At 41.9% G+C, this 13,585-nt stretch overlaps 1 protein-coding gene across 8 annotated transcripts in view; it reads right to left on the bottom strand.

The window, feature by feature from the left end:
* herc1 (HECT and RLD domain containing E3 ubiquitin protein ligase family member 1) overlaps positions 1–13,585 on the bottom strand; it is a 466,732-nt gene that overhangs the window by 114,559 nt on the left and 338,588 nt on the right. For 6 of the 8 annotated variants that reach the window (XM_072553316.1, XM_072553317.1, XM_072553318.1 and 3 more), the window contains 5 exons: positions 9,915–10,182; positions 8,785–8,998; positions 8,113–8,369; positions 3,646–3,773; positions 3,404–3,537 (listed from right to left, as the gene is read on the bottom strand). In XM_072553316.1, coding sequence (XP_072409417.1) covers positions 3,404–3,537; positions 3,646–3,773; positions 8,113–8,369; positions 8,785–8,998; positions 9,915–10,182 — 1,001 coding nt within the window. The remainder of the gene's footprint in view (positions 1–3,403; positions 3,538–3,645; positions 3,774–8,112; positions 8,370–8,784; positions 8,999–9,914; positions 10,183–13,585) is intronic. The other 2 variants (XM_072553323.1, XM_072553320.1) reach the window with 1 other exon arrangement.

The raw sequence follows: 13,585 nt of genomic DNA, 5'->3' as shown, positions 1-13,585 counted from the left end.
GATGGGAAGGGAGGTCATTTGAAATTGGAGAAGTCAATGTTGAGTACTCTGGGCTGCAGGCTACCCAGGCGGAGGATGAGGCATTGCTCCTCCAATCTGTGGTTTGATTTATTGTGGCAATGGAGGAGGCATAATAAATCTCTGCAGGTGATCGTGTCAGCAACTCAATAACAAGTGAAGGGATGACCTATAATCCGATTAAATGAGGCAGAGAGATAATTACAAAAAAAAATTAAAAATAAGGAGACAAAAACAAAAGGCTGGAAATAACATGATAGGTATAAGAGTCACATGCCAAGGGTCTCACCAAAGTAACCAATAATCCAAAACTATGCTAACTAATTAAGGTAGAGAGATCATAATTTATCAAACTGATAGTGTCAAAACAGAACAGTAAGAACGATTTTACAGACACAAAACAGTGTGCGAGGGTCACATATAGTGTGACATGAATCCAAGATCATGATTGACGCTGTCTTCATGGGTATGGAACGTGGCTATCAGTTTCTGCTTAGCAATTCTCGGTTGTTGTGTATCACAAAGGCCATCTTAGAGGACGCTTACCTGAAGATATTATTATTCGGCACTCCACTCACACCATTTGTCTGATTTTTAAAAATCTTACTGTCCTTGATCTCTCTGCCTATAAATTTTGTGTCTGTTTGCTTCTCTCTCACTTCACCTGATGAAGGGACTATCATCTGAAAGCTTATGATTTTAAATAACCTTGTTGGACCATAAGCTGATGTTGTGTGACTTCTGACTTTGTTCACCCCAGTCCAACACCAGCACCTCTATATCAAGTCCTCCAAATAGTGGGGAGGAATTAAGTGACAGCATTTTTAGGCACACTATGGAAGTCTGAAGACAAGTAGAATTGCGACAGTTGGTGATTGTAATTCCTTAGAGAAGACTGGGAAAAGATGTGCGTGGAAGGAGACAAGTTCCTACAATGTGTGCAGGAGAACAGGTGACCAACATCTGGATGAAGAATACCTCACCTTCCGCCTTGGAATACTTCAACCCCAGGGCATCAATGTGGACTTCACCAATTTCCTCATTCCCCCTCTCCCCACCTTACCCCAGTTCCAACCTTCCAGCTCAGTACCATCCTCATGACCTGTCCTACTTGCCAATGTTCTTTCCCACGTTTCCACTCCACCCTCCTCGCCGATCTATCAATTTTATCCCCACCTCCATCCACTTATTAGCTACCTTCTTCCCAGCCCCACCCTCCTCCATTTACCTCTCTACCCTGGAGGCCCCCAGTCACATTCCTGATGAAGGGTTCCTGTCTGAAATGTTGATTTTCCTGTTCCGCGGATGCTGCCTGACCTGCTGTGCTTTTCCAGCACCACTCTAACCTTGCCTCTGATCTCCAGCATTTGCAGTCCTCACTTTCGCCTTGTTGGGCCGAACGGCCTGTTTCCACACTGTACGGATTCTAAACTCTAAAAATCTCTAAATTTGTAGATGATACGAAGCTAGGGAGAAGAGTGAATTGAGAGGATGATGCTGAGTGACTTCAGAGGTACATTGATAAGTTGGCCAAACAGGCAGGACACCTGCCAGTTGAATAGAGAAATAGGAGGTAATGCAGTTGGTCATAGAAACACAGAGCGACAGTACAGGCCCATGGTACATCTTTGAGGAAGGTATGGCAGCAGAGGCATCTGGGGGTTCATGAGCATAATTCTCTGAAGGTGGCCAGACAAGTTGAAACAGTTGTTTGGAAGGTTTATAAGATGGATTTATAGACAGAGGCACAGAGTTTAAAAGCAAAGAAATTCTGCTGCAATGCTACAAATCATTGGTCAGACTACATTTGGAGCATTGTTCAGTTCTGGGAACCTTATTTTAGGAAGCAAGTTAAATCCATGGAGATTTATGAGAAGGATACCAGGATTGAGCGAGTTTAGATAGAAGGAAAGATTAGATAAGGAGGATGAGGCTATTCCCTTGGAGCTGAGAAGATTAAAAGGTGACCTTATTGAGGTGATCATGTTCTCAACTTCACCTTTCAGCCTGATGCCTTGTACATCAGTCCAAGGAAGTGGGCTAGGCCATTTAGGACTGAGATGGGGAAAACATTCTTCATCCAGAGAATGGTGAGCCTGTGAAATTCACTGCCACAGAAAATGTTGGAGGCCATAATGTTGAACGTTTTCAAGGAGGAGTTAGATACATTACTTAGACCTAAAAGGATCAAAAGGTATAGGAAGAAAGTGGGAAAGTTAGTTGATCAGCCGTGATCGTACTGAATGGTAGACCAGGTTTGAAGGGCCGGAAACCTACTCCTGCTTCCACCTTTTCTGCTTCTGTGTTAACTCAGCCTTGAATATATCCAATGACCCAGCCTCTACTGTTCTCTGTGTAGTGAATTCAAAGATTAACAACTGAGAAGGAATTTCCTCTTCATCTCTTATTTAAGTAGAGCATTCCCAGTTCCTCTCCGTATTGACCATGTCACATATCCTAAAATAATATGCTTAGAATATTTTACAATAAAGACCAATATGCAATTTGCCTTCTTAATTACTGCAGTATTTCCATGATAATTTTCGTAATTCATGTATGAGAACACCCAGATGCCTCTGTCTGTATCACAACAACTAGAATGTATTGTGATGTGCTATGCTCCATGACAAAGGGACAAACTTATATTTTCAAATAGTATATTCCATTTGGTAAATTATTCCTAGTCAACATTTCTTATTCCTTTAATCCACCTCACAACTTGCTTTTCTGTCCTTCTTTGCATCTTTAAACCTGCCACATAATAGGTGATTCACCTCTTGAAGGAGCAGCACTCTGAAAGCTAGTGCTTCCAAATAAACTTGTTGGCCTATAACCTGGTGTTCTGTGATTTTCAACCTTTGATATAGCACTTTGTCAAATACTGTTATAAATCCAACTGCACTATATTTACTCGTATCCCTTTATCTACTCTGTTGGCTATATTATCAAGGACTTTGAAATATGTCTGCCACAATTTTCATAAAGTCCTGCCATGACTGCCTCAATAACGAATTCCAGAACTTCCCCAATGACACATTTCGCTAACTCACATGTCATATCCTGCTGTCTGAAACATCGTTTCTTGAATAGAGATGTTTCACTTGTGGCTTTCAAAACCACTGGGACTTTTCCAAAATCTATGAAATTTTGGAAATATAACAAATAGCGCTACAGCTATTTTGTTTAAGGTGCTAGGATGCCATTATGTTCAGGGGACTTCTCAGCCTTTAGTACCATTAGCTAACAAACAATTCATGGTGACAAAAGAAAATCAAAGGGACACCGTTGCTGTACCATTTTACTATCACATTATTTTACATTCTAATCAAGATGGGTAACAATATGAATTGCACTTTAAAAAATACAAAAATATCAAGTGCCTTACCAGTAACTTGCCAAATGTTCACCACTTTTTCTAGTGCCGCTGCAATATATTTGCCACTAATGCTCCAACAAATGAGAGACAAGTTTGGTTCACAAGGAGAGCCCAGACTGCCCAAGTCTTCTGAAATAATTTCTCTATTGACAGAAAAAGTTAGTGCAATCTTGAACATTAGCTGTGGAAACTTAATGTACCACATTCATGTTAACTTAAAATAATCTTAAATTAAAAAAGGAGCTACTCACGTTTTATTGAAGACACATGTTTGTTGTAAGATGTAATGATTTTTAGTGACACTCCACACTCTAACAGTCCCATCATTGCCACTTGTTGCTAGGAGACCCTTTTTACTGCACCACTGACATGTGATCACCTTTGAAGAAATTTAAGAGAAACTATTCTAGAGATGTTTTTACATTAAAGCAATTAGAGTACTTTCACTAAATATGCCTGTAACTCTGTGATGCATAACTACTCGGTGGCACAGTGGTTAGCACTGCTGCCTCACAGCGCCAGAGAACCGGGTTCAATTCTCGCCTCAGGCGACTGACTGTGTGGAGTTTGCACATTCTCCCCGTGTCTGCGTGGGTTTCCTCCGGGTGCTCCGGTTTCCTCCCACAGTCCAAAAAATGTGCAGGCTAGGTGAATTGGCTATGCTAAATTGCCCATAGTGTTAGGTGCAGCGGTAAATGTAGTGGAATGGGTGTGGGTGGGTGCGCTTCGGCGGGTCGGTGTGGACTTGTTGGGCCGAAGGGCCTGTTTCCACGCTGTAAGTAATCTAATCTAATCTAATCTAAGTAATCTAATCTAATCTAATCTACTCCATCAGAAGCAACAATGCATATAGTAGCACTATGACTTGAATAAGTCATTGTCTCTACCAAGACACACTACCTCCCCAAAGGTAGCTGATTAAAAAGCAATTCTGGTGGTAGAGGAGGTTTACTGGACCACATGTATCAGCATCTGCTGAGTAACCAGCTCAAGGAGCATCAAATACAGGTGTAAAAATTCATCGTGGTTAAAGCGCAATTCTGAGATGAACAGAGCAATCAGAACCAGAAGAAAAAAAAAATGTATTTAGCAACTTTTCTTTATATCCACAATCTAGGACTGGTTTTCAGTTAATGTTATCCTAGATGTACAGAATGCATGACTTACAATGTCTGTGGTTCAGTTAAAAGCACTCTCACCTCTGAGTCAGAGGTTTCGACATTTGGTCCCACTTTAGGGAATCAGGATCATAAAGTTACACAGTTTGAAACAGACCTTCAGTCTAACTTGCCTGTGCTGACCAGACATCCCAATCTTACCTCGTCCCGTTTGCCAGTATTTGACCCGTATCCCTCCAAACCCTTCCGACTCATAGTGTAATTTTAGCCACCCTTATGGTTTTTGGGATCTTGAATAAATGGGTGCTCCGGTTTCCTCCCACAGTCACAAAGATGTGCAGGTCAGGTGAATTGGCCATGCTAAATTGCCCGTAGTGTTAGGTAAGGGGTAAATGTAGGGGTATGGGTGGGTTGCGCTTCGGCGGGGCGGTGTGGACTTGTTGGGCCGAAGGGCCTGTTTCCACACTGTAAGTAATCTAATCTAATCTAATCTAAAATGAAAGCTCACTTGGTTACAGCCAAAAGCTGCTGGTTCTCTGCCCACTAAAGGAGTTGTCTGTGAATTTGCCTTTTTCAATGGGTGTGTTTATGGGATGTTACGATATTGGAATAGTTAATATTTTGTAGTCAAACAATTTTTCAATAGAGTTATTACAAGCTCCTTTGTCTTTTGTTGTATTTTAACTATAGATAAGATTGCTCACAGTGTGGAAACAAGCCCTTTGGCCCTGGAAACAAGTCCACACCGACCCTCCGAAGAGCAATCCACCCAGACCCATTCCCCTACATTTACCCCTTCACCTAACACTACGAGCAATTTAGCATGGCCAATTCACCTAACCTGCATATTTTTGGGCTGTGGGAGGAAACTGGAGCACCTGGAGGAAACCCACGCAGACACGGGGAGAATGTGCAAACTCCACACAGATAGTTGCCTGAGGCGGGAATTGAACCCGGGTCTCTGGCCATGCTGCCCATAGTGTTTGAATAAACTATTTTGACTAATGTCGAGTAGTTTGATCAATTGAATTGCATCTGGAACACATCACCTCACATTTACCTTTAAAATAACAAAATGTTGGAGTCTAGGCTATCTCCTTTATATATTTTGAGGGGAACTGGACTGTTCCATAACAGGGCCCCACTCTCTCCCTAATTACTTTTTATTCCATAACATACTCAAAGAAACTCTACTTGCCAGAGCAATCTCATGTCCCCTTTTTGCCCTCCTAATTTCTCTCTTATGTATACTCGAATTGCCCTTACACACCTCTAGGGAATCACTCAATTCCAGCTGTCTATACCTAACATATGCCTCCTCCTTTTTCTTGACCAGAGACTCAATTTCTCTAGTCATCCAGCATTCCTGACATCTACCAGTCTTGCCCTTCACACTAACAGGAATATATTATTTCTGGACTCTAGTTATCTCATTTTCAAAAGTCTACCACTTTCCAACCATCTCTTTACTTGCGAATAACTTCCCCCAATCAACTTTTGAAAGTTCCTATCTAATACTGTCAAAATTGACCTTTCTCCAATTTAACTTCTGATCCATTTTATCCTTTTTCTATTTTAAAAGAAACGGAATTATGATCGCTTGCCTCAGAGTGCTCCCCCACTGACACCTCAGTCACTTCCCTGCCTTATTTCCCAAAAAATGTCACGTATTACTCCTTCTCTAGTAGGTACATCCACATAGTAGACAGTCAGAAACTTTTTCCCCGGGTACAACAGAGTGTTACAAGGGGACATAAATTTAAGGTGAAGGTGGAAGGTATAGGGGAGATGTCAGGGGTGGGTTCTTTACCCAGAGAAAGGAAAGTATATCAAATGTTTTCTTCACTATCTTATCTACCTGCAACTCCACTTTCAAGGAACTGTGAACTTGCACTCCAAGGTCTCTTTGTTCAGCATCACTCCCCAGGTCCTTACCATTCATTGTATAAGTCCTGCTCTGATTTGCCTTTCCAAATGCAGCACCTCACATTTATCTAAATTAAACTCCACTGCCACTCCTCAGCACACTGGTCCATTTGATCAAGATTCTGTTGTACTCTGTGGTAAATTACTTTGGTAAACACTACACCTCCAATTTTGGTATCATCTGCAAACTTACTAACTATACCTCCTGTGTTCACACCCAAATCATTTATACAAATGATGAAAAGTAGTGGACTCAACACCGATCCTTGTGGCACACCACTGGTCACAGGCTTCCAGTCTGAAAAACAATCCTCCACCATCACATTCAAGCCAATTCTGTATCCAAATGGCTAGTTCTACCTGTATTCCATGTGATCTAACCTTCATAACCAGGCTCCCATGGGGAAATTTGTTGAACGCCTGACTGAAGTCCACGTAGATTGCGTCCACTGCTCTGCTTTCATCAATGCTCTTTGTTACTTCTTCAAAAAACTCAGTCAAGTTAGTGAGATGTTGTTGCACTCACAAAGCCACATTGACTATTCCTAAAAAGTCCGTGCCTTTCCAAATACAAGTAAATCCTGTTCCTGAGGATTCCCACCATTGATGTCAGGCTCACCAGTCTATAGTTTCCTGGCTTTTCCTTACCACCTTCTTTAAATAGTGGCACCATGTTATCCAACCTCCAGTGTTCTGGTACCTCACCTGTGGCCATTGATGATAGAAATATCTCAGCAAGGGGCCCAGCAATCACTTCCCTAGCTTGCCACAGAGTCCTATGGCACACCATGTGTTTTAAGACAACCAGTACTACCTCCTCTGTAATATGAACATTTTTCAAGCTGTCACCATCTGTTTCCTCATATTCTACACCTTCCACGTACTTCTCTCCCATTTAGTATCTCTCCCATCTTATGCGGTTCTACACATAGGCTGCCTTCCTGATCTTTGAGGGCCCCTATTCTCTCCCTAGTTTCCCTTTTATAATGTATTGAAAATCCCTTTCGATTCTCCTTAATCCTATTTGCTAAAGCTACCTCGTGTCCCCTTTTTGCCCTCCTGATTTCTGTCTTAAGTATACTCCTACTGCCTTTATACTCTAAGGATTCACTCGATGTCTGCTGTCTATACCTGACATACGGGTCTGTCTTTTTCTTGACCGAAACCTCAATTTCTCTAGTCATCCAGCATTCCCCATACCTATCAGCCTTGCCTTTCATCCTAACAGGAATATACTGTCTCTGGACTCACGTTATCTCATTTTTGAAGGCTTTCCATTTTCCAGCTGTCCCTTTATCTGAGAACATCCATCCCCAATCAACTTTGAAAGTTCTTGCCTAATATCATCAAAATTGGCCTTCCTCCAATTTAGAACTTGAACTTTTAGATGCTGTCTCTCCTTTTCCATCACTATTTTAAAACTAATAGAATTATGCTCACTGGCCCCAAAGTGCTCCCCCAATGACCAATATTTTTTCTGACGCTGTCCAAACCAAGACCACAATTCACTTCCAAGCAATTGATGATCTAAGTAAGTCCATACAGTAAGGTATTGAACACCAAATATTTACAGCCTGAGATCTTCACCTCTGGCTTATTGTGAGCTAACGCAGTTGCAATATTTTGCAAAATAATCCTCTCAGTTCAGACTTAGTGTGGAAGTGTGTTTCTTACCCTATTCTGGTGTGCTTCAAGCTTGGTGAATGGACATTTCCGTAGGTCCCCAGCCATATCAGCATAAGTCTGTGGTTTGCTTTGGTTATCACGATCATGTGCTGCAAGAGTCCGAACAAGCTGCTGAGCAGCCCATTGTCTGTGCTGGGAAGACAGTCTAGATGAGAGGCAGCAAGCTGCTAAGGCATTAGCCAGTTCCAGAGGGCCTACAGCAGAAGGATCATAGGAAGGATGGGCATACAAATGGGCAATAAAACCTGCTTAAACAAAACAGTGAGACAATCCCCAGTGAATGATGGCCAAGAAAACAAAGCAATGGTATTGTACTCACCTTTCTAAAAACTCAAAATTGATCAATTGTTACATAATAAATTGTTACAAAAACTTTACCAAAATTAAGGTAAATTTTACCTCTAAATCTTCAAATTAGCAATAAAAAGCATATTACTTGTCAAATAATACAGATCAATCAGAAGTCAAGTTTTGACCCACTGTTTATTGTCTCAGTATGTAGATAAATTGCATAATAGAAAAGAACAACTTTGGAAAAGTCATTATGAAAGAAAATACCAAGCAAGTATTTTAAGCCTAATAACTTTATGTGGCTTCTCATCATAATGAGAAAGGTTCACATGGCAGCTTTCATGTAACAACTTGAAAGACAGCACATACCTCTTTTTTCCATCTCTGTCTTGTCATAATTTGGTCTCAGTTTGGCTCCCTTGTCAGCAAGTAATGCTACCAATGCTTGAGTTACAACAAAGTTTGGAGATGTCACAAGTTTATTTTCCTCAGCAATACCTCTAAGGAAACTGGGTAGAAATTTCCTCTGAATGGGATCATCTATGGTAGTGAGATTCATACCTGTGGCTGCTGAGATTAAGTTCTGAGGAGACAAGCAAAGATGGTATAATAATGGATAAATCCCTTTCTTTTCCAGATGTTATGCCTATTGTATGTGTACAGATTTCACTCGCTGAAAAATTAACCAAAAATAAGGCTCAATAAAAAATACATTTTGTCAAAGTTTACACAAGTAACCACAAGTTAAGCTGAAGAGCAAGTTTGAAGCATTAATATAGTTATCCACATTTAAAGTACATCTAGTATTGTGAATTTTGTTTTAGCATGGCTTGTAACTGAGGCAATGTACCAGAATAACTTTCATTTAGCACAGTTACTGGCAAGAAATGTCAGAGCTTGAGGAGAGACCTGATTGATGTCGACAAAATCATGAGAGGTATGGACAGGGTGGATAGCAAGAAGCTTTTTCCCCCCAGAGTGGGGGACTCAATTACTAGGCGCTACAAGTTCAACGTGAGAGGGGAGAAGTTTAAGGGAAATATGCACGGAAAGTTCTTTATGCAGAGGGTGGTGGGTGCCTGGAACGCCTTGCCAGCGAAGATGGTAGAGGATGGGCATACAAATGTGCAATATAGCATCATTTAAGATGTATCTAAACAGATACATGAATAGGCAGGGAGCAGATGGATACAGATCTTTGGAAAATAGGCGACAGGTTTAGATAGAGGATCTGAATCAGCGCAGGTTTGGAGGGCCGAAGGGCGTATTCCTGAGCTGTAATTTTCTTTGTTCTTTTCTGACTGCAATTGCACAGGCTGCCTGTTTTTCTGTTAAACATTCCCTCCTGCATCACGTACTGACTCTGCCAACCACTCATGTCTCCTCCTGCTTGCTGCTTTCACCTTCCATCACCCTCATGTTCCACTCAAATTGTAATGTCTTGAAATTCTTTCCTCAGGATATCACAATATTAGTTATACAGTTTTCAGACGTTTTACCTGTGTACACAGCTGAACAAGTAGCTTTGCGGCACTTGGACTATTAGAAGCTAAACAGCCCACTGCTGTGCTTAGGTAGGCTAGGCAGGAAATCGGTTTGTTAACTTTGTTATGAACTCCACGAGGACGATCTGAAGTGCTGATGGCACCCGGACACGGAGAAAGACCTGCTCTACTGGCTGCAGCCAGACACATCAACCGAACCAATGTCTTGATATCAGTCAATCCCAAAGACTCTAGACCTGCTGCCAGACTGCAACTAGAACCACTAGAAGCAACAAAAGGTTAGGAATGAGATAGCATAACATTTCTTGAGACACCAAAGAAAATTCTCAAAACCTATCACAGTATTCCATAAATGATATAATTTATAACTCAAAATTTCTCATCAGGAAAATAATTGTTCCTGATTAAAAGATGATTACGTGAATAAAGTGACTTAAGTTTTATGATAAAGCAAGATGCTTCTTGGCAGACGTAGTTCTAAGCAACATAAAATAGAAAAATGGAACACATGAATTCTGTTTGGTAAGAATTTATTACTGGTTTTTACAACTAAAGAATAATGCAAATTCTATTATCATGTTTTGGATAAAGGTGAAGCACACACCGTCACAGTTTTCTATTACATAAATGTGAATCATTAAAGAAAACACAGGTGTCATTTTAAAAGCAATTTGGACACACTGCAAATAAAAACGAAAATGATTTCTGTTGCAGTACAACAATATTCTGTAAGAGACATACAATTGTTTTATAAAGAACCGTAAAATAAAATTCAATCTCAAAATAATAATGAAATTCTATCATATACTACAGTAAGCAGGAATAAAAACTGAGGATGGCAGAGAGACTTCATGAAAGAACATTCTGGGACAAGGCGGCTCAGTGACCACAACTGAACAGCGTATCACGGGTGAATCCAGTGTTAAGGGACGGGAAAAACTGCATTGTAAGTTAAGTAACCAGTTTATTAGAAATTAGCAACAACTAGTTTGAGGGGTTGTGTGATGGAAGTGCCGTTGGTGTAAGTGTGGCCTTAGGCGAGATTCTTTTATCTTTCTAAACGTAAAGGGTCAGAGATGGCTGTAAGGGCAGTGGTGTGCTCCTCCTGCCAGATGCGGAAGATTGGGGAGCAGTCTAGTGTCCCTGATGACGATGCCTGCAGGAAGTGTGACTGACCGCAGCTCCTCACAGACTATGTGGTTTGGCTGCAGCTGCAGTCAGACACACTAAAGAGCATAAAGGGGGCAGAGAGTGTGATAGACATGAATTACGGGGATATGGTGACACCACAGGTTCAGTCAGGAGATAGGTGACTGCCAGGAGAGGCAGGCAGGTAGTACAGGAGTCTCCTGTGGCTATTACCCTGTCCAGCAGGTGTACCATTCTCGATACTGTTGGTGGGAGGAAGCCTCTCAGGGGAGTACAACTGCGTCAGCTAGGCTTGTGGCACCACAACTGGCTCTGTTGTAGAGCAGGGTCAGGTGAAGTCCAAGCAAGTGACAATGGTAGAAGACTTGCTAATTAAGGACACAGACAGGTGTTTATGTGGCTGCATTCAAGACTCTAAGATAGTGCATTGTCTCCCTGATACCAGGTCCAAAGATGTCTCTGAGCGGTGGCATGAAATTTATAAGGGAGCTGCCAGATGTCATTGTCCATATTCATAACCAAGAACACAGGTAGAAAGAAGATGAAGTCATGCTGAGTGAGTAGAGGGAGTTAGGAAAGAGGTTGAAGAGGTTACTAATTTCTGAGTTACTACCAGTACCAAGTATTGTGAGGCAAGGAATAGTAAGATATGACAGATGAATGTGTGGCTAAGGGCCCACTGCAGGGGGGAGTTTCAGGTTCTTGGATCATTGGAACCTCTTCTGGGGCAGGGGTGACCTGTACAAGAGAGAATGGGAACCAATATTCTCATAGGGAGGTATACTAGTGTTACTCGGCACAGTTTAAACTAGAGTGGTAAGGGGCTGAGAAGCACAGCAGTAAGTGGAAGAATGAGGGGAAGATAGATGTTAGGACCGTAAGTCAGAAATGAAGGACACTCAGAGCCAGATAAATGAACAAGATGGGACTAATAGGCTGAAGGGTGTTTATTTCAATGCAAAGAGTATTATAGCAGATGAGCTTAGAGCCGCAATCAGGACATGGGACTATGATCTAGTGGTCATTACAGAGGCTTGGCTGAGGGAGGGACAGAACTGGCTGCTCAACGTTCCAGGGTTTCGTTGTTTTTGATGACATAGAAAGGGAGATAAAAGAGGTGAAGGATTTACTTGACTAATCAGGGAGAATATAACATGTGCACTCAGGGATGATATACTGGAGGCCTCACCCACGAAGGGATATGGGCACAGTTCAAAAATAAGGTGGAGGCAATACTCTGAAAGGATTATACTATAGGCCTCACAAGAGCCACCGAGGCATTCAGGAACAGAAATGTAGGCAGATTGTGGAAAGATGCAACAACAACAGGGTTGTCATAGTGGATGTCTTTAACTTCCCCAATATTGACTGGGACTCCCTTACAGCAAGATGCTTAGATGGGGCAGAATTTATTTAGTGCACCTAAGAAAGTTTCTTGAAACACCATGTGGGTTGTTCAACTGGAGGTGGTCAGGCAGTATCCAAGGAGCAGGAGAATCGAAGTTTCGGGCATAAGCCCTTCTTCAGGAATTCCTGAAGAAGGGCTTATGCCCGAAACATCGATTCTCCTGCTCCTTGGATGCTGCCTGACCTGCTGCGCTTTTCCAGCAACACATTTTTCAGCTCTGATCTCCAGCATCTCCAGTCCTCACTTTCTCCCAACTGGAGGAGGGGCCATATTGGGCCTTGTATTGGCTAATGCATCCAGCCACATGGCTGACCTTTCAGTGGGACAGCATTTTGGAAACTGCGATTCCAACTCCTGAAGTTTTCAGGTAGCTATGGATAAGCGATAAGTCAGGACCTTGCAGAAAGGCACAAAATTGGAGGAGGGCAAATTATGTCCGTATTAGGCAGGAACTAGGAATGTTAACTGGGAGAAGCTGTTATCAGGCAAGTCCACACCTGACATTTGGCTATTGCTTAAGGACCTACTGATCAGCATTCAGGACCTACATGTTCCAGTGAGGATGAAGGACAAAGGGTGGCAAAGTAAGGGAGCCCTGTGTAACAAGAGAGGTTGTGAATGTAGTCAAAAGAGAAAGAAGCAGCATATGTAAGGTTTAGGAAGCTAAAACCAGACAGGGCCCATGAGGAATATAAAGAAAAGCAGGAAAAATACTCAAGCAGGAAATTAGGAGAACACGAAGGGGCCATGAAATGACCTTGACAAGTAGGGTTAAAGAGAATCCAAAGGTATTCTATACATACGTTAAAAATAAGAGAACTAAGGATAACTAACTCAGCCATTCAAGGATAAAGGAGGAAACCTATGCTTAGAGGTAGAGGGTGTGGGCAGGGTCTGAAATGAATATTTTGCATTGGTATTCACCCAACAGAAGGATACAGAGCAGAATTAGATTAAGTGTTGAGGCATGCTAATCTGCTACAGCATTTGAGATCAAGGAAGAAGTGGTGCTTCTCTTGAAGAGTTAGGTAAACCCCTGAAGCCTGGTGGAGACCACCCTAGGTTATTGAGAGAGGCAAGAGAGGTGATTGCTTGGGTCTTGACCAGG

This window comes from Chiloscyllium punctatum, chromosome 33 (assembly GCF_047496795.1).
Source record: "Chiloscyllium punctatum isolate Juve2018m chromosome 33, sChiPun1.3, whole genome shotgun sequence".
Lineage (NCBI taxonomy): Eukaryota > Metazoa > Chordata > Chondrichthyes > Orectolobiformes > Hemiscylliidae > Chiloscyllium > Chiloscyllium punctatum.
This window is presented reverse-complemented; position numbering and strand designations above follow the sequence as displayed.